Source organism: Pyrgilauda ruficollis, unplaced genomic scaffold, assembly GCF_017590135.1.
Source record: "Pyrgilauda ruficollis isolate IOZ18807 unplaced genomic scaffold, ASM1759013v1 scaffold8, whole genome shotgun sequence".
NCBI classification, from domain to species: Eukaryota; Metazoa; Chordata; class Aves; order Passeriformes; family Passeridae; genus Pyrgilauda; species Pyrgilauda ruficollis.
In genome coordinates, this window is record NW_024529932.1 from 12,179,391 (window position 1) to 12,200,773 (window position 21,383).

The 21,383-nt window shown below is 42.0% G+C and overlaps 1 protein-coding gene across 2 annotated transcripts in view; it reads left to right on the forward strand.

The window, feature by feature from the left end:
* MTMR2 (myotubularin related protein 2) overlaps positions 1-21,383 on the forward strand; it is a 62,455-nt gene that overhangs the window by 20,815 nt on the left and 20,257 nt on the right. The window contains exons 2-5 of one of the 2 annotated variants that reach the window (XM_041487298.1): positions 936-1,041; positions 16,661-16,736; positions 19,950-20,044; positions 20,222-20,332. In XM_041487298.1, coding sequence (XP_041343232.1) covers positions 936-1,041; positions 16,661-16,736; positions 19,950-20,044; positions 20,222-20,332 — 388 coding nt within the window. Of the gene's footprint in view, positions 1-935; positions 1,042-15,690; positions 15,747-16,660; positions 16,737-19,949; positions 20,045-20,221; positions 20,333-21,383 lie in introns of those variants that run through there. The other variant, XM_041487299.1, reaches the window with a different exon arrangement.

The window sequence follows — 21,383 nt, forward strand, 5'->3', positions numbered from 1 at the left end:
GAAGAAGAAAAGTTGTGTGCGATGAAAAGAGTTTTAATTCTGAATTTCTTCCACCGCTGTACAGCTGCGGTCAGGGCTGTGCTGGCGTGCGTTCAGGAGTCTGTCTGTTTTCATCCCCTTGCAGCGCACTAATATCTCCCATCTGAAGGGCTGAAATGGAGGCCCTTAGTTTCTGTAATTTAGGATTTGATCCAGTGCTGAGGAAACTTCCCCATCCAACCATCCAGGAGCCAGTCTGACGGTTGCTCTCTCACCACCTGAGCTGGGAGCAAAGCCCCTTTGCAGCTACACCCCACACTCCCAGACAGACCAAGTTTTGTTACCATCTCAACCCCAGATTTCCCATAGCAGGGTCTCAGATGACTCGATCCTTAAAAGAACTTAATCTCGGTGCAGTAACTAAATAACAAAATAGCAGCTCAAGCTGGTGCCTCTGAGGAGGGACCCCAAACAAAGGAAACCCTGGGCTTTTATACCCTGCCAGTGTAAATGCAGGAAGGTCTGGGGTCATTGGCTGCTGCCGTGTCTCTGGGTGTCCGGGCACCTGGCTGGGCCACAGCTCCCCAGGCCCTTTGCTGTGCCAAGGGTTGGCAGTTCTGGCCTCTTGGCTCAGGCTCTCACCACACACAGCTCAACCTGCAGCTCCACTGCAGCTGCTCACCTCAGAGTGTTCCTCTGCACAAGCTGGTGGTTGTCTTAATGTTGGCTCAGTCTGAGCTGAGTTTTAGTAATCAGTTGTGTACGCTTTGGTAATCCCTGGTAATGGCAAGTAGAACAGGTTCTCTTAAAGCACTGCTGAGGGGTGAATAACTGAGAGTGGAAAGGGTAGGAACAGTGGAAAATGCCTGGTATGACTGTAAGCGAGTGGCTGGACTTGTCAGCTGTTGAACTTTCTTGAGCACAGTTTTGATACACTCTGGTGTTTCTCTTTATAGCGCTTCCACGTCGCAGTCGGACCACTCCACTCACACTAAATCTGCTTCTGCTTTGTCGTCTGACTCCATCTCCACCTCAGCAGACAACTTCTCTCCAGATTTAAGGGTATGTTTTATCTTAAAAAATAAAAAAATACAAAAATGTGACCTCCTTCACAGAGAACATCTTGCTTCTGTGAGTTTGCGATGGTAAAATAATGTCAGCTTTCAGTAATGCCAAAATATATTTAGCCAAATTACTGAAAGGACCTGAAGTCAAACAGGTGAAATTGAAGTTTAATCTCTACCATATGATGTCCTTCTTTATGTCCTTCTTTATAAAGTTGTTTAATCTTGAAAAAGCTGACTCTGCAATCCTCACTTGGAGATGAATTTTCAAAGCCGCTCCATTTTCTTTTGGGTGCTTTAAGTAAGTGAAATCCTCAACCTGTCAGTTGTATATACTTTTTATTCCTTATATATATATGTTATGTGTATATGTATATACACGAGGTGTTCAGTCTTGAGAGCTTCTGCTTGTTTGTAAACACTTGAGTCCTTGGAAGTACCTTCTTTCAGAGAAAGATTGCAATCTCCGAGCTGATAAAAATAATCTTCTGTCACAACTAATTGCTCTGACATAAAAAAAGGTCCAAACAGGGCTCTTTTAAGTCTGCTATTAGATTAATTATAAATTCAGAGTTCTAGTTCAGTGTCACAGGAGTTTTGAAAGCTCTCTGTATGTTCCTCTTATGAAACCAAGGGGTTTATTGATATAACTTAGCTTTAAAAAAAACCAAAACGTCCCAGGGTATAAAACTGTTGGTACTGGTACATTGTAGTAACAACTTGAGCATTTCTCAGCTGTGTTTGAGAATCTATGTAAAATGTAAACACAGTAAAATTGCATAAAAATCTTTGAGTACAAAGCTAATTCCTTTGACAACCGTGATGATTTTTCATCCCATGAGTGCTGTCTCAGTCATCCATAATTAATAACAAAGTCCACCTGTTTGTAAGTGACAAGTATATGAATATTTCTTTCTAAAAGGCAGCTTATTAGCAAATTTTAAGCTAAGATTTGGAAATTAATCCATAGTTATGTGCATTCTGTGATAGTTTTCACCTTTTGCCTATGGATACAATTAGTTATCTTCTGAACATGCCTAGGTATGGAAATCTGTAATGTGTCTGAAGATTTCCCCCTGTGAAGTCAGGGTATTCAGTCACTCTAACATACAGAAAATATAATTTTTAGGCTGAGGCTAAATGGTTTGTTGATATGAATAAGATTGCAAATTTTGCTACAGCTGTAACTGTATAATATTATGTTATATATATAATATTATAAAAAATAAACTTTTTTTTTTTAACTGTAGTTTGCATGTGTGGAATTCTTTTTTCAGTTTTGATGTGCAACTCGTCTTCTCATAGTTTTTGTGACACTTGAGGACTACCTTTAGAAGTAGAGGCCAAGCCAATATTTTCTTTCTAGAATTGAAGTTGTTTTTCCCTTCCTGTGGTTAAGATGGCTCAACATTTTTTCTTTGCAGTTCTGATTGTGATTCTTTCCTCCCTTTTGTCACCTTATCTGTGTGAACTGTAAGCTGTCTGGGCAGGGATTCCAGCTCTCCTCAGCTTGTCTGGTTTCCCACTAAACAGAGCCTCTGTACTCACTAGCAATCAAAAACAGTGTCCACAGAGGAATGTTCACTTACTGCATGAGAGATTTTTTTCAAGCAGAAGATGCCTATGTGTTCCTGGAGGCCATTAGGAGCCCATAATTTCATGCTGTGCCACAGTTCCTATAATGCGCAGGAGTGATTTCTTCACAGCCTGCCTGCTTTTTTTATTTCCAAGCAATCTAAAGTTCTGCCTTCGTTGGAACAAATGCAGCTCCTCTTTCATTTTAGAGTAGTGTTTCAGGAGAGATAGTAAAGCAGAGGATTACTTATTTACAATAGTGTCACTGCAGGCTAAGTGTGAGCACCTGCTTCTGGTGGCTTCTTGCTTTCACCTGCATCCACTCGGAGTGAACACAATTCGGCACGTGTCTTCTGTGCCTCACCTAAAGCTTACTCTTGCACAGGTGGTGTGAGTGGCTGCAGTGCAGCTGTGTGTAGGTGTAAACCTGGGTCATTCCTTTACACTCCAGTGGCTGCTTGTCAGTGGTAGGCAGACCTGGAGAAAATGCATTCCCATGCTTCTACCTGTATTAGAGTATAAGGAGAAAGGGACAGTTTCCACTGCTACAGATTGACTTAATTCTCTTCGAGGAACTCATGCATTCATCATTTCACTCCTCATTCCTGAGAGTGTCTTATGCTGGAGAGCAGTTCTTGGGGGTCAGATGATCTGTTCTCTGCCTGTGTACAGCCTGTCCTGTTGGTATTGCCAGTGCAACTGCAGACCCACCATCTGTCCTCTAGTCATCGTTGTCGGTGCTGATGTGTTACTGTTTGCTCCCTGGGCTTCCTCTTGCAGCCCGGTGCCAGCTCCCAGAGGGAACAGTTGTTATCAGTGATGGCCAGCTAATGCTGATTTCTTTCAGGTCTTAAGTCAGGAACAATGGACGTTCTTTTCCAAGGCTTGTCATTCTTTGTCTGGGTTTCTTCAAATTGGTCTGGGTTTCTTCAAATTGACATCTCTGTCAATTGTCATGTGACTGTTCCACAGGTTTTGAAAGTCAGTTCTGTGAGAGATTTTTTTAAGATCCTGATTGTTTTTGCTATTTTCTTTGAACTTTCTGAGATGTGACCTTGTCATGGATATTGCAGATGAGGCAGTGCCATTAACTGATACAATGGCACGAGCATGTTCTCTACTCCAGCTCTTTCCTTACATACCTGAGCATCTCATGCAGCTTTCATTGGCACAAGACAGCGTGAACTCCCATATGTTACTTGGATTGGAGTACTCAGGTACTGAGATTTGAGCTAAGCATCTCACTACTGTGGGACAAAAAGAGGTCCCATGTTGTTCCTGAAAGAATGTAAGAGAACAAGCCCTGACGAGGGAACTGATGCATTTTGTGGTAACTCTGTGGTATGGGTGGCAAGTGCCTGGGCTATGCAATGTTTTCACAGGAAGGTGTTGCATCAGTTAGCTTTAAAGAGGCTGAAAATAAGCTTTTCAAGTTTTTGATGTGGATATGCCAGTTATGGGATTATTATCTTGTTGTGTGTTTAAATTTTTCTTGCTAGAGTGAATTGCTACGTGGATTCATCCTCACTCCTACCTCTATTTGGTCTCTGCCTCTGCGTGTGCATTGGCTCAAATTTAGGAATTAAATTTCTGTGACGATGGAAAAACACTTTGTGATAGCTACAATTAGCACTCTCTTTTTCTGTGGGGAATTTTTAGAAGACTAGTAGGCGTCCTTTGGGAGGAGGGAACCAGAGGAAGGACCCACCTAATTTCTTGCAGTCTGTGCCTGCAGTTTTCTATTGGAGTGCAATTAACACTCTGTGTGTACACGCGCATGTGTGTAATGAGGTAAATGAGACAACCACTAGGGATTCCTACTGAATGCATGTGCAGTATTTTTCCTAAGTCTTTATCCAAAGTATTTAATAATAAACTTTATGAAGGTTTGTTGTTGGTTTTGGGTTTTTTTTAATGTATATTGAGCATGTCGGTATCTGGAACTGAGATTAAATTGCCTTTCCAGTAGAAAGTTTACAGAATTTTCACTTCATAAACTAACTCTAAATAACTTTTGGCTGCTTCTGTTAGTTTCATAGGAAAAAAAAAAAAAGAAACAAACCAACAAACCAAAACCCCAACAGAAAAGCAACAAAGCACTCTTAGGTTCTCCTTCCACCCCCTTCCTGATCTTAAATCTGAAGCTGTTTAGAATTGATTTAGGGTATATATATCTTGGAGGGATTTTTTAGCAAATGCCCTGCCATATGTTTTAACATAAGTTATAGGTCAGGCAAGAACAGAATGGAAGTAGTTGGAAGTGAAAATGGAGTTGGAAATCCATAGATGCTTTGTAATTGGGGTTGAGATGTTAAAAACACCTTAAAGCCAACTTTGCCAAAGGGATTGAAGTGTATAAATAGCTGTTACAGATCTGGGAAGATGGTGGTTAATAAAATACAGGGAGTTTCTTGCTCCTTCTCCTGTGCATAAGAGGAGATCTGTCTGTGCATTTTGTAGTACTTAATTCTTCTTGCTGATGCTCTTATCTTTTATCAGTAGGGATTTTCATTTTTAGGTAGCTGTTGCTTTGTAGGATAATGCCTGAAGCTTACCACATCCAAAGCTTTGGAGTGGCCCTTATAAAAGGGTTGGATCCTGTTCATTTGCAGTTGAGAAGCAGTGGATATAGCCCTAGAGCCCGCTACCACTTCCCTTAAGAGCAGTATCTTTGCCTGATAATTTGGTAAGGCCTGTTGTGTTTGCTTTTGGATTGCATGCAGAAAAAGCTTAAACCAAAGGATGAAAACTCATATGTTGTTTTCTTTATATTGCTTCTTGCACCTAGAAAGAAGGAAACTACAGCAGATCTGTGTCATCTGCTTAGTTGTGCAGCCTTCAGAAAAAGTGGTTTAAATATTTGTTGTTAGGTTTAGTGGTCGCAACAGCAATGCTTTCTCCCCTTTGAGGGCAACAATGAGATCCATAATTCCTGATACTCCTCTGATGTCCAGACAAAATACTGTACAAGCATATGACCATTCATGAGTGTTTGTTCCCTACATAATGATTTTCTTCTTTAATATGTGAGGAATTGGTGGATTTACAGTAACTAGGTTTATGCATGAGGTGCAAGAATATTATTGTAGCATTCCAGGACTTGAAGGTTAGAAATGGAAAGAAACAGAGTGGCTTGTAACTTTAATTTGTTATCTATTATGTGTATGGCTAGAGACTGTAGACAAGCCCATGTGGTTTATTTTGTAAGATGCATAACTGGTGCATGACAAAAGGTATATGAAGGAGTATTTCCTTCCAAGACAGTAAATGGATACTGTTGCTGTCTCCTTAGGTTTCCTGGATTAAATCTGTTTGGGCAAGTCTGCATTGAAGCTAGCCAACCACAATTCCTTTACGCTCAATAGAAGGACATAGATCATTTATGATCTGATCTATCTCATCTTTAAGGATGTGCCCATGTTAGGTGAGAATGTACTGGAGTTGAGCTAGAGAAGTCCTTGGTGCAGGTGGGGAACATACTTTGAGGGACAGCAAGTGATTTCTGTGGATCCCAGCTGTAACTGGGCTCAAGTAAAGGTGCAGTTTTATCTATTTTGAGGACCTAATGTGTTTCTCTTCTGACTGTGGAGAGAGTGCAGAGTAATGTCTCCAGATATAGACTTCTAAAATTGAGGTAAATCCTGTCCCTCAGATGGTATTGGGCAGGATTGATTGAAATGCCAGTCACGGACTTTGCCACCTTTGCTTTACTCTAGCTTTAGTGCAAAGTAGCTTAGACTAGCTTTTTGTAGGACACGTATATTGTTAGTAGAAAAACATATTGAAGAAAGATGTGATTTCCCCCCGCCCCCCATCCTTTGCTGTAAATCACTAAAACTAACCTCAGTGAGCTTTTCCATTACTATCTCCCTGCCAATGCAGGAAGTGTGTCAGGCTTTGGTTATGTGTAACACATGTTCAACAAGAGCTGGGTTTAGAGAGTGACATAACGTTTTAAAGTCTAAGCACTCATTTAAGCAATGTTTTTCAGTTTTGATTTTAAGGGACTTTTCAGTCAGTGAGTGATGCTAGCTTGGAAGCACTAAATCATGACAAAATCTCTGCCTAAGCTCCTCCATGGTGTTTGACGACCTCCGGCCCTGCCAGTCAGCTCTGTGATAACATATGGAGATAAATATTCCTGTTTCAGACTAGCCCTTGACTCTTTGCATGGGGCTGCCTGTAAGCAGCAGTTGTTCATAGCAAATGCAAAGATGTCTTCCATGCTGGGAGCTTTCCTTCCCAGTGCAATGGACTGTGACTGCTATTAAGTTACAGACTGTATTGCGCAAGCCACCAGATGGTGAAGATAATTGACCTGTGGTCACAAAACACTTGGCTAGATGTGAGCTGGTGATGCAGCAGTGAAATTGAATAAACTGTTCATCTTTTTACTGTCACTGTATGAAGAACTGACCATGTATTTCTCTGCATCATTGCTTGGTTCCATTCTCACATGGAGGTGCACTTCACGTTTTTGTGTGTCTGTACAGGAGGAGAAGCTGTGCAGGCAGAAGTGGCCTTCACCTGACCTGCCAGTAGTATTTCCATAGGTCTCTTTGTACACAGGGATGAAGTCCAAGGGCCAAATCTAAGAACAGGCAGTGCTTTATGTTATCAAAGGTGTCAAACAGAGGGACTTAAAGAGCAGCGGAAGAGAAGTAAGGAAGTCTTACAGGGAAACATATTTTAACTATCTCAAAATTCTGATTTTGACCATACGAATTGCGTGTGTGTGCCTGGGGAAAATGGGCTTCCTTTCTTTGGAGCATTAAGCTGTTGATGAACAAAGGCACAAAGGACTGGCTCTGGAGAATGAATGATGCTCTTGTCCATAAGTATGGTCATACCAGGACAGCCCTGTCAGTGACTGGAATTTAGCCCCTGCCATTGCCACATTTTTCAAGGACTCCAGTTTATAGTAAGTGCTGCATATTTCATAAGAATTATAGTGATTTTCATTTTAAAATATCCCAAGAGATAGAAAATCTTGGTTCCCTCCTTGCACCTCTCCCCAGTAAGTCCTTTTCTGCACCCTGCCCCCTTTCAAGGAAACAAACCCACAGAGTAACCAACCTCTGGGTTGAAAAATATTGATTTCATGCAAACTAGATAGGGGAAAAAGCCAGAGGCAGTCAGTTTTCTGTCTCCTTTACGTGGAAATAATACTCCCTAAGTGCTCATCTAGTTAGAAAAGAGCAAAGACAGCAAACTTTGTTAATTTTTCCTATATATAGGTACCTAAATGCTTGAATATGGAGTAACACACAGTGAAAGAAATCTCTGGAAGCATTTATGATTGCCATCTATTAGGAATGGAAAGCTAAGAAGAATGAGCAAATGGCCTTCATATGTTCTCAAAAATATTTTCATCTCTTCCTAATTGACTGCTGTATTTCTCCTAGCTACAAAGTGCAAGAATTTTCTTTTTGTTGAGTAAAACCAGGTAAGAGGTGGCTTCCCCCCCTGCCCCCTGTTAGTTATAGTTCTGTAAACTGAAGGACAGATCAGGCAGGAATGAACATGCATGGCATTTAAAGGGAGTACATGGATTTGTGATTGCATGCAGTGCCTGCCAAGATTTGATTTTCTGTAGATGTTTTTGCACGGAATGAAACATGTTTGTTCCCTTCTGTATGATTGTTTGCTCATTATAAATATATAATTATCTGTATCAAACTCAAAAGTGAAATTCTTAGTAATGGAGGCAGTATTCTGTGACTTAGTTGGTAGAATTTATAACTCTGGTTTTGGTCAGAGTGTTTTTCTGTCACTTAAGACTGTTGATATGAAATTCACTGAACTAGTTTAATGGTTTCCTTGAAACTTTTAATCTTCTTTTTGCATGTAAGTTGTTTGCTAAACAAAATCCAGTAAAAATAAAGGATAGAGTCAAGCTAATGTGCTGTCCGAAGTTTTTGAGCAGCCCATGGAGAACAGAGGCGTTGTGGTTTGAGACGTATGTGGAACCCTTGGCAGTGAAGAAGGTTCTGTATTAAAAAATGTTGGACTTGTCTGAATAGATAATATCTGCAACCTTCTGTGCCAGGGAGCGTTGCTGAGTTGAGTCAATGACGACTTTCTGTCAGAGCCTAATGAGAGAATTGTCTTGAGGCACCAAGCCATACAAACTTGAAGAGACAAGCCAGCCGTGGTTGAACGAGTGGCCCTCAACAATGTGTTCCTTTGAGCTTCTAAGCTTTGCCTTGTAGTTGTGCAGCGAGGGCCCAGGAGATTCACCAGCCCAGGGAACCCAGAGAGACTGTTCTTTGTCACTGGACATTCGGGTCTGAGTGGAGAAGAACATCGTGGAAAAAACAAAGCAGAAAACCCCAGGGAAACACTGCATGGTGGCTGCTTCCTCCTGCAGAAGAATCCCTTTATATTACTTTAGGGACTGTATTTCTTTTTTAAAAATACAATAACCTTCAGCTTCTTTTTAAAGATTTTCAAGACAGTGGTAAGTAAGCAAGTGATTTCTGAAGCACTTTTATGCTTTCTCAAAACATATATGGTAGGTAGAGATCACAGATTGTGATTTGTTTGTTTTAGTTGTGTCAGGAAGGAGTAGTTAAAACGCAGTTGCAGTGTACTTTTTATGTTATTACTGTCTTTAGAGTAGTTAATACGTGATCTGTTGTCAGAACATTTTTTGATAACTTAAGTACTTCTTGTGATTTGTTTATTTTTTGGTTTTTTTTGGTTTTTGGTTTTTTTTTAACCAAGCTAGGAGGCTGCCTTTGACCAAGTGCTCTCTTAGGGGCTGAATGGGTTTAATGTGGTCTTTGGATGGTATATTTGATTCTTTGCGTACCCTTCTGAAATGATCCATGTGTCCATGGTGTTTTGTCTTTTCCCCTTTGAACTTTTAATATCCCAAAGGAATAAGACATAAAGCATTTCTCTGCAATTAATATCTTGCAGCTCTGAATGTCTCTAACATAGTTTTTTAAGCCATCTGGTCATAATCCTCAGAAAAGTCCCTGTGCCTCAGTCAGGCAGAGATATTTCTGTTCTTTCCCATACTCTTTCTCCTGTGGTATTCTTAATGATTCAAAAATAATCAACGAAGTCCATTTACTTCCTTTATTTATGTTTTATTGCATTTCCAGTAGGATTCTTAGCACACAAATCTTCTCCAAGTACACTTGAAATAGCCATAAATGGCAGCTGAAATTCTCCTCAGTGTAGCACAGTGTTTGCAGTCAAGTAAGCATGGCTTCTGTTCCGTGGTCCTGATGGTTGAGCACTGAGAGGACAGAAGCATCTTAGCAGTGAAATGCTAGGAAAAATGTGCCCTTTTTCCTGTTGTAAGAAATGTTTCATTTAGAGAAGAAACCTATTCACCTGTGAAAAACTGTCCTAAAGAAGCATACTCATCTTGTTTCTGCACAGATCTGTGTCTGTTCTGCAGCTTCTGTCAATGTCAGCTGGACAGAATTAGACCACTGTGGGGTTTTTTTCTGGCATGAATGGAAAGAGGTTCTCTATCTGTTTTGTTTCAGACATTTTTACACCATCATTGGAATAATGATGAATCTTGATGCACATGCCGTAATGTCACTGTCTTTCGTTTGACTGATGGAAACAGCCATGAAAGAGGAAAGGGAGGGTGTGGTAGGGCAATTCAGGGGAAGAAACAGGTGAACACGGTTTGAGACCCCCAAAAGGCATTTAAAGCAGAGAAGAATTAGTTATGTAGGTGTATATGTTTTGCTATTAATTTACAACTAAAGTTAATAAATTAATCAAATATGTAAACGTAATCCTTTGGCTAAGTCTTTGCAGGAAGGCTGACTTCCCTTATATGGTTCTTTGTGACAGCAGACAAGAGCCAGCTCTGACACAAAAGCTGTCTTTTATACCTCAGCTAAGACAACCTGTCTTATAAGCTTCGGAGTCATGCCTTTTTAAGTTCAATCCATGCAGTATTTGTATCTGACTTGGGTCATTCCCTGTTCCTCTCTGCACATGGCACATTTGTACTTCTCTGAAAAGCATAGGATATGACTGCTCAGTTGTTTGGGGATGTCCAGGAGATTGGGTTTTGCTATGTTGACCACGAGGAAGGACCAGAATTGGGATTTGCCCTTCCAGATCTGCACTGACATTCCTTTACTCTAGCTCTTAGCCTTCAGTGGGAGGAAGGGTACTTATCCTAAAGATGCATCTCCTAGGTATCCTGCTTTCCACCAACTGCTACAGAGTGCCTAGGGGGACCAGCACACATGTAGATCTCCAGTTTCAGGTGAAATGGGTATTCCTGCAGCTTACTCACTACGCTGCCTGCAAAGTTGCCAAAATGGTGATTAAGGAGGACATTTAATAATTTTACATTTCTTGAGACAAAGACAGTGAAAAAAAAAGGGAGGGAAGAAAAGTTGAGATTTGTTAAGTACAGCCAGAATATTCCCAGGTAGTCCTTTAAATGTGAAGTATCAGAGAGATATTTTCCTACAGGAGATTAAACCTCTCACTTGGCTTTTGAGTTTCAATTCCATATTTGAAAAGATAGATTTTTTTAAACACTAGAATTTTTTAAAATTCTCTCTGTATGTTTTTGTACACGTACAACATGTGCATTCTTGTCCCTGCAGCATGTCTTTCAGCTGTTGCTGCTGACCAGTGCATGCTCACGAGGTAGACAGAGACATGCCAAATCCAAGTTCAGGGGCTGCAGGAGCAAGGGGACTTGGTGTGTGCATAGTATTTGTCTGTACAGACAGGTTATATACGTTTATGTCAAGGGACCAGTTAAGAGATCACCTTCCTGCTGTAGGAAAAAACCAGGACTGTGTAGCTGAAACAAAAGCAGTTCCCAGCTTGGAGAGCTTGTCTTCTCAGTAGATGGAGCAGACATGGTTTTGGGGAAAGGAGTAATACAGAAGAAAGGTGTTCATGCTGTTGGATTGAACGTGTTGAACCAGTGCTGTGGCTTTATGCACAGCAGCTCTCTTCAGAATGTGCAAAGTGACTTGGAGTGTGTAGGAGGTTGCCAAGGAGAGATTAACTCAGAGGAAAGAAAAAAATTACAAAAGAGGGTGCATTTTAATATTGTCTAAGCCAAAAAAGATTCCTTTTGCTCATTTTTATTGTGATTCAGGATAGAAGAATCTATGCAGACTTGGGAAAACTGTTACACAACAATTTGGTAACACAAACCTCTCTCCCCTTAATTTTCGTGAAGCCAAACAATCTGACCTTTGTGGGTTTCAGGACTCAAACATTCAGGAGAAAGTTACAAACGAATATCTGGTAGATGGCTAGAAGAGACCTCAGGTGCTCTCCTCATGCATCTTCCTTATCAGGAGGCTTTTATGCAATGTCCAGGGATAAAATTGCTCTCTCCCTGGTTGATTCAAGCTGCTCCTTCTCTCTTGCCTGGGTTTTGCTTGCCTTCACTCCTGCAGTCACACTCTAAGTGAGTCCTGGCAAAATGAGGCAGGTTATGGAAAAACTTCCATTATAAAAGCAATTAAGTGGACCCTGGGCATCTTGACTGAACTAGACACTGAAGCAATGACAGCGCTGGCAGGGAGAGTAGCGGGAGGCAGTCCTGGCTTGGCCTCAGCCAGCGCAGGACGGGGGTTGTCAGCCAGGCTGTGCAGCATCGCTGGTAGGCAAGCACCTTTCATTCACGGTCAAAAAGCAAACCCTGAATTTAGAGTGTTATGTACCCTCTCAGGTCTTTCTAGAACAGTGTTCAGTGGTGCACAGACCCATAAGACCTGTGCATAGAGTGTGCTTGCGATTCAACTCTGTACCACCCCGGCTAGCTGCAGCTGCTCAGGATGAGCTGCGTGCACAAATTGTGCAGGAACATCATCCAGGAGAGGGATTTTTGTAGCAGCATGCTGGCTGCTTTGTTAGGAGGCAGTGTGAACATGTGGTTGGAGAGACTTGGCAGAACTGCAGTACCCTGAATTGCAGCAGTCTTACCTTACTAGCAGGACCTAAATCTCTCTCCCTGACCCAATACATACAAGCAAAGGAGATGATGATTTTGTTGCTCAGATCTGGAGGTTGCCTCAACAAAACAGCAGTTTCCCTGTCTTGGGGACAGTAGTTGGGAGGGCATGAGAGAGCTCTGCACCTTCAGCTGGGGGTGACTGTGCTGGAGCTCACACAGGGTGGGATGCTGGAGTAGAGAAGTGGTTGTTGAATGTAGTAGTGTGGGTTTGTTCTGCCAAGTTGCTGCTTGAGCAGAGGACAAAGGTAGGTGGTGGCACAAAGTCCTCACACCCTCTGAGCTGAGCCAGGATGTGTGTTTAGGTTCTAAGGTACTCCCATTCTCAGACTCTTAGAGAGCTGTTTCATCTAGAGGGAGAGCTGCTGACAGGTGGGATGGGTACATGATGTTACTTGGTAAAAGAAGACAGAAATAAAGACTGTTCTGGTGTGTAACAGGACTTCATTCCTCCAGAGATTCAGTTACCAAGCATAAGATTTTTGTGTGGAAAAGATAATGAAGACCTGGCTCGACTTAGGGGCAAGGTAGAGTATTCCACTGGTTTTTGGTCATTGTATCTGTTTCTTACAGAAACCATCTTAGTGATGATTGTGACAGAAAGAGCCATGTGTGACTCTTAAGTCATTGTGGTCCTGTTCCTAAGTAATAATGATTTGCCCAGCTCTGGACGTGTTTTTCATTGCAGATCTCTGAGAATTCTTTGGTTTTATTCCCACTGAACAATTTCAAAGGCTGAGGCACACGGAGGTGGCACATTTCAGCTCCAGGCATATGTGGTACCTGCCTCAGTAGCATTTATGTATCAGCAGCTGCCATCCCCCCCCTGCAGCCAGGCTGCCGCAGTCGTGTCCCTGGCTCCATTCCCTGCTTCCTCGCCCTACTGGTGCTCTTAATTTAATTTTGTAAGGTTTGCAGAGGGCTAAATTTGGGCCCGAGAGTGTTATTTTTAGAGTCTTGAAAATAGGCTAATGTACAAAAAAAGATTTTTCTCACAGTTTAATGAACCGTTTTTGGATTTTGAGGGGGAGAGGAGGATTGGCAGTAAGATGGAAGGGCTTTTCATGTCATCTCCTTAGTCATATAAGGCGCAAAGGGCCCATTTATGACACTGACGTCATCTCAGAGCTTCATGTGCGTTGTCCCATACCATTCTTTCTCCGTGATCTGTGTCCAAAACTCCTCTTATCCACCCACTTTTCTTACCTGCTGGTTGCCCTGTCCTTGGCTGGTGCTGCAGATGTCTTCTCCTGCCTGCTGCCTGCATTTTCAGCCCCACACAGATTGTATTTCTCTGAATCAATTTTAAGGAGCCATTGGTGGAGGGGGGTTTCAGGAAAATGCCTACCATTCATTTCTTGGTTTCTGCCAGGCTGGGTTTCAACTGCCAATGGCCCAACTAGAGGCTCATTCAAAATGTGCTGCTGGGCAGACAGTGCATAGACTGGCACAACAGAGAAGTGTTTATCCTGGGCTTTCTGGCCATGTCTGTCTCAGTCTTGTGGAAAGGATGGCAGTTTTCCAGGGGTTATGTGCTTGCACCTTTGAAATCACCATGGAGTCAGTGCTTTGTTACCTGAGATAGGTACTGTGCTGAAGTCACTTGAGGGATGGTGAAAGTGAGTTTAGTCCTCAAGACTGTAGCAAAAAAATCCCGAAATAATAAGAGGGGAGGCAAGGAGGCTGACCTTGAAGTGCTGTGCTTCCAGGAAGCCAGCCATCTGCTGCCCTGCGTTGAAGTGAGCACAGGTTTGGATTGCTAACCCTTTCCTCAGATCCTGGGGAATTTCAGAGAAGTGTGACTGAGCAGATGGATTGTATTAGACCTAGAAGAGACACTTTTTAAATTGAAAAGGCTTTCAGCCTTGTCTTTAGAGAATGATGTTGACATGGAGGTCCTTGTCTTTCATTCTGCTAGCCGATTCCCTCCTTCTCTGCCCCACTTGCAGCGCAGGGTTTAAAACCCACCTGAGCACTACCCACCTCTGCCACCTCAGCAGATGTTTGTCATACCAAGTGCTTTTTATGTGTCTTACCTCATATTTGTTTTGGCTTGAGATACAGCCCAGTCCCCCAAATGTTTACTGCTGGACGTGCTCCCGCTGACATCTGCAGGAGAGCAGTGAGTCCAGCTGTTGACCGAAGTGATCCTGGCAGCAGCTGCTGCCCGTGTGGGGTAAGGACCTTCTCAAAGAAGCTGTGATCATGTTCTGAATGCAGAGTGTATTTTCACTAATGTCCTTCCAAGATAAAAGGCCAAAAAGATGACCACCACTTATGGGCTAATTAGCCAGAAGCTTCCATCTCATTTATCATAATCCAGATGTTATCCTGCTAATTTCAGGGCTGTTACTCAAGCACAAAATTGGACACACAGAAGTTGAGAGTGGGTCTACATCACACGCTTTTGTCAGGGAGGCCCTCAGTCAGGGTTTTGATGGGGTGTGTGATCTTTGGCCAACACAGCTGTGCTGACAAGAAGTCCTCAGCATTGATTTCTGCTCGTTATACCAGCACAACCTTATTTTTACTGATGTTGCTGATGTGGGGGAAGAGAAAGTTCCCGACAAGTTGCTGCCAGTGTGAGTTCTGTCAATGGTAACCTCTCCTTACTCATCCTGTGGACCCCAGCCCAGCTGCTTTGGCAGCCTCCCTGGTAAGACCTGATCTAAGTGGGTGCAATTGGGAGGTTTCTCTTAGGAAGCCAGGACTGTACTTGCTTTTAATATTAATTTTTTTTCTAAAAGTCTTTTGAATGCATTTTTTAAAATGTACATCTTGTTCTCCAGAAGGCTTTGATCTTGTTAATCTTTTCATCTATGCATCAATCTGTTGTGTGAAAATGCTGGAATGTGCTCTTATTGTGGCAAGGGCTTTCTTTGGGTTTGTTTCCAATTTTTTTTTTGCATAGTTTAGGGAATTTTTCTTCCCTGAGGCTCTCCCTCTGGCTTGATCCTACATGAAAGTTGACCACAGACGTGTCAGGTTCTAGAATGCCACTTTAGGCTATGCCTTTGAATTTTCTTTGCAGGGATTTCCTGATACCAAATTGAAGCAATTTTTTTTTCTCTTTCCTTGCATTATGATAAAAAAAACATCTTGGGCGAGCCTGCACATTCAGATGTGAGCAGCAATGAGCTCCCTCTGCCTGTCTTCACCAGGTGGGACACACACCAACCTTGAACTTGAAGTTTTGTGGTTGCTATAACATGAAGTAGAGTCTGGACTAACTTACCTGCTCTCTGTCTGTTTTAAGAGGTTGAGCAAACTGTACTGCTGAGATTGTGGTAATTTGTCCAGTTCAAGGCATGCACAACATGATTAAATCCATCTACATTTGGCCACACAGACTTAGCCTTAATCTTAATCACTTATATTTGCATTTCTCTCCTGGTTCTTACAGATTTAGACCTCAGGTTATGCTTTCCTAGTTACAGCCATGCTTTCCTAAAATGTCCATCGTCCCATGATAGCAGCTGTTCTTGTGAAAACCTTTGTGTAAATGCAATCATAGGTCTGAGGATTCATGCTCTGTGGTATAACATGAACCCAAAGGAAAGTGAAGAAGGGGTCATTTGGCAGCCAAAAAAAAAAAAAAAAGAACTCAAAACTGTACCTCATATATATATCTGTCAAAATAGTACCTTTGTAACTGAGTCAAGTCAGGACTTCGTCAGTTGTGGGACCCTCACTGAGCACAGTGGAGTGACCAAGGTGTTCTTTTCAGTTTTCCTCAGCATAAACTAGAAATTGCTCTGCTGAGTATTGATGTCATTGTGGTAATCACTGAGCGCTTCACCTGGGAAAGGAGCTGATTCCTTTGGCTCTGTCCATAACTGTGGGGGAATTTTACTTGTGAAGGTGGCCTGGGCAAGAGAAGGTTGGAGCATGAAAGGACAACTTGGAAGTGTGCTGCCAAAGTACAGAGCCTGATGTTGGCCTCTGAAGAGACCCTAGGCAGTACTTCAAGGTCTTTAAATATTTGTTGTCCTTGATACTGTTGACTTGTAAGTGTAAACTTCTTGGTTTATGCAAACATAATGAATTTCTGTTCGCACTTGTATCTTTTGCCTAGGTCCTGAGGGAGGCCAATAAATTGGCTGAAATGGAAGAGCCACCTTTGCTGCCAGGGGAAACCATTAAAGACATGGGTACGTGTAGAGGAAATTCCTTATTGTTTGCTGACAAACAGTAGAATATCCATAGAGCAAAATATCTTGGCGGTCACTGACCAACAATAGCACATTGCAGATGTTTTGGGAACCATGATCAGATTGTTTCATTAATTGAGCAATTGCACATCACATGGGCCAAGGTAACTGTGTCTTCTTTTAGCACATAGCAAGTACAAAGCAATTCAGTGCTCTTACCGTGAGTGATGGGGTGTGAGCTGTGCAGCTCTGCATTTGCTGCCTCCTGAGAGGACATGGATCAACTGTTTCAGTTTGTCCTTGCCACAGGGTAACTTCCTAGGCTGACACAGCACAATTATGTGTCAAATCTCTGTTGTGGGCTTTAGGAAAGGATACACTGCTTTTGCAGTGACGGGAGATGGGTTTCTTCCTTTTTCATCCAGAGGTTCTGACATACATCAGATTTGCTGATGCTCTCCATTTTGAAGGCTTGAGTAAGCCTCTTGATTAATTTTCTGTGAAAGATTTTGCATTTGTTTTTTTAACATGTTGCCTTCTTCTTAAAATGGTAAGGAAGAGTGCAACTTCAGTCCTAAACATAAAAAATCAAAAAAATGAAAATTGAAAATACTTCACCAAAAAATGCACCCATCAACAGCTATATAAAAACAAGCAAGAAAACCTCCAAACAACCCAACTCCATAGTTAATCTCTTTCTCAACCTTTTTCCTCAGAGTCCTTAGGACTTTGAACTCATACTCCAACCATACACTGCAGACTGATATCTAACTCACTCCACAGATGCTATTAGCTCTAACAGTGAGGCAGCATTTTGAAGGGTTCCTAGGGAATGGTTTAAGAGGTCAGAGTTACCAGTGTTTTATCTGTTGGCAAATGGTGTGATGAGCCACGTAAATCTATAAGACTGGGTGGCTTTTGGAGTAGCCCAGACAGCAGCTGCCTGTTCTAGCAAGAAACTAAAGGCAGCAAAAAGGAAATCTTTGTTATTCATCAGCAATAATTGTTTCCTGTTAAAAGTGTGAAGAAAGGCAAATGTAATTCTCCTTGTATTTTACAGGGAAGGGAAGAAAAAATATTTTCTGCCAACCCAATAATCCAGGGTAAGATTGGCCTGTAAAAGACAGGAATTCCACAAGCAAGGGAATCAGTAAATGTGGTTTCCAGTTTCTTTCTCCCATATGTATTCTCTTATACATACCAAAGGCTGAGCTCATTAGGCTTTCCCGTGGTGATAGCACCACTACAACCACTCTATTATACCTGGCATTCATTCTCACAGTGAAGCACTTTAATGCCTTGGAGATCCCTGTTTATCAAGTAGAGACTGCTGAAATCATACAGCTGTGGCAGGGTTAAGGTCAGACAAACCATGTGCGTAGGTACATTTGTACATGCGCGGTGTAATTAAGTGAAATTGTTTCCTTAGGAAACCAGGCTAATAAAATGCAAATGTGAAAGGTGGTGTGGCTTACATGCTGGCAAGGCCAGTGTTTGAGATCGTGCCTGGGGTTCCTTACCTGGAAAACATTTTTCTAGCACCTTTCCTCTTTACTCCTGTTCCTTTTCAGATGTAAATGCACGCTTTTCTTATTAGTGGATTTTGCTGGGTTTTTTTTAAGCATTTCAAAATTATATTTTGAATAATGGAACTCTAGTGGAAAAATTAGGCAGGCTGCCCTCACCCTTGTTATGCTTCCTGAGTCTGCTTTCAAACCTCTGTCAAACTAGTCTTTGAAAAGAAGTGATTAATAATCGGACACTAATGAAACACTTGGTTTAATTAGAAATGGCTGTAACCATTCTGTGTTTAATTGTCCTTCAAACAAATACATGTAAATTTATGTAAATAAATAAATAATTGAATTACTAACATGTTTTTATAGATATGTGTATTTTATTTCTTTTTAACCAGATATTGTGTACTACATATTTTGCTCCAAATTAGTCACTTCTTATGTTTTAAGGATCTTTCTCCACATCCAGATCTTGAGAGTCAATGAAGACAATGCAGAAGCAGAGCTGACTTGAGGATGATTTAGTTATATGAGTTGCCAGTGCCCTGGAATAAGGTCTCTCTCCCCCTCTGGATTAAATCTCATGGGGTAAAGGTGGAAGAAATTTAGGTTGCCATTCTGACCCCCAGTAGCCTCGCACCTCATGCTCATGGCGGCTGTCTCCTGGGTGGGAGGTGAGCCATCCTCCTGACACAGCCCTTGCAAAATGGGTCGCCTAGGGCTTGGAGACTTAAGGTTATTCGGATGATCCAAGGAGTTTTTTCATGGATCTGGCAGCTCAGTGGTACTCCTCTATGTTTTTGAGGGGTGTCATTACTTGTTGATGATAGTGTAAATTACTTTGTGGCCACGATGCAGCCAGACAACTGCTTCAGTGGCAGAAGACGTGATAGGCAGCAGAGGTGAGGAGGCAACAACTTAAATCTTGGCATTTTTAAGTGATATAGAACAGGAGGGCAGTTAGAGGTGTTTGCTGTGGAAAGCCAGCAGCACCTCTTTCCCTTTGCTGGAACAAGTGAGAAATGTTTGAGGCCATTTAAGAAGGGGACTGTTTTGAGTCACCGTCACTCAGGCTCAAAAATAATTGAATTGTGCAGAGTAACTTGATCGCTGACTTCAGACCTAAGATCACTGGCAGCTGGGTGTTACACAGATTCATGGCTCCTGCAAATCTCTGTAGCTGGCTTTTAGCATGATGGCCTTCATCCCAGGGCTGACTCCACGTGCAAAGGTGTACAGAAGGACCTAAACATCCTAAAAACCACATGCACGAGAACTGCCTTCTCCTGCCCTTGGTGGCACAAACCATCATGAGCACAATCCTTAGCTTTTATGCAGATTGTTGTCAGCTTCATATGTGTGAATCCAGACACGAGTGGGCTCCTCTTTTCATGCATGATATTCTCAGCTACTGGCAGTAAGAGCAAACAGTTTGCACCAAACACTGCCCTGTTGACAGGGGTAGCAGTTTTGTGCAAATAGAGAATTCTGGGTGATGGTACTGTCTCTACCCAAACTCTTACCTTCTCCATAGAACTGAAACTTGCAAGTTAGCTCTAGGCTAGAACCACAGATTAAGCTTGTTTTAATTTCATGATCTGCAAGGTAGAGCCCACAAATATTGTTGCTGGCATAATTGTTCTCCCATAAATTAACTAATTAACTGTGAATTTTTTTTTTTTTTTTTTTCCTTAAGCTAAGGATGTTACTTACATCTGCCCCTTCACTGGAGCAATCAGAGGAACCCTTACTGTTACCAACTATAGACTGTATTTTAAAAGCATGGAACGGGTAAGCTTTTGAAATAATCTGCTTTTGCTACCTTTTCAATCTTTAGACTTGAGTGTTGTTTGAGAGTATTTCTGTGTGAAATGTGGCTATATGTTTGTGAATATAGACATAAGGGAGCAGGAGCTGGGGATTTTTCCCCCTCCCCTTTTTAAACTCACAAATTTCAACTGTCTACAGGACCCTCCTTTTGTCCTAGATGCATCTTTAGGTGTAATCAACAGAGTGGAGAAAATTGGAGGTGCTTCCAGTCGTGGTGAAAATTCATACGGGCTGGAGATTGTGTGCAAGGTAAACTTTTATCTGTGTTTTACAATAAAGGAAGGGGACCATATATTTTTAAAGGTTGCCTCTGTGGTACTGTAGGAAATTCTGCAAAATGTTTCAGTCAGTATGATTTCACTTATGACACTTAGGTGTCAAAAAACACCATTTAAAAAGTAGTTTTCAGTATTCTCCAGCTCCACTCATTTGAGAAGAGGTACTATACACCCACAAAGTAGATAAAGCCACCATCTCCCCTCCTAAATCCGTATCTCTGGGTGGCATGGCCCTTCTGCTTCCCTCAGTGAGCACATAGTAAGAGTGTTCAGTTCAGAACCTTGTAGGTCTTGGGCTGCTCAGAGCTTGTCAGAGCCCCTCAATGATAAAAGAATGCTGGATAAGAGCAGATGGACGGATGAAAAGGAATCCCAAAGTGCTCTGGTCACTGCTGTGATTTTGAGGCACCAGGAAGCTAAGCAGACTGTCAAGCTGTGGGTGTGCTGAGTCCAGACCAGTTACTGCAATCTGTACCAAATAATCCAGCTGCTCCCTTGTCCTATGAGAGTCCTAATCTGCCCTGGCTAACATAGGCTGGGGTGCTTGTGCTGGCAAGCTAATTTGTTCCCTGTTTTGGTCTGGATTCCTAGTCCTCAGTCATTTTGTCTATAACCACTTGGTCAGGTTTGGAGTGAACTGTATCATTTCCCTGTATGGGAAATTCAGACACAAACTATAGGATGGGTGTTTCAGCCCTTTATAGCCTATTTATGTATGTCAGCCTGCTTCACCGGATATGCACAGCTGCCTAGTGCAATAACAGGGTGGTACAGATAAATCAGATATATCCTGAAAAGGTCTCTATCTGAGACCAGTCATGTAATCCCTGTGAGGAAGCAAAGTCTTAAGATGTTTATTGTATTCTCTGACTTGCTCTACCATCTTCATGTACTTGAACTCGATGGCTCATTTCCTGCTGGTGAGTTTTAGACACTTTGATGCAAGCATTTTAGTTGCAAGCTTGGCTGGAAAAACTTCGAGGTGTTTTATTTACTTTCCAAATTTGGTTTTGTAGATGACT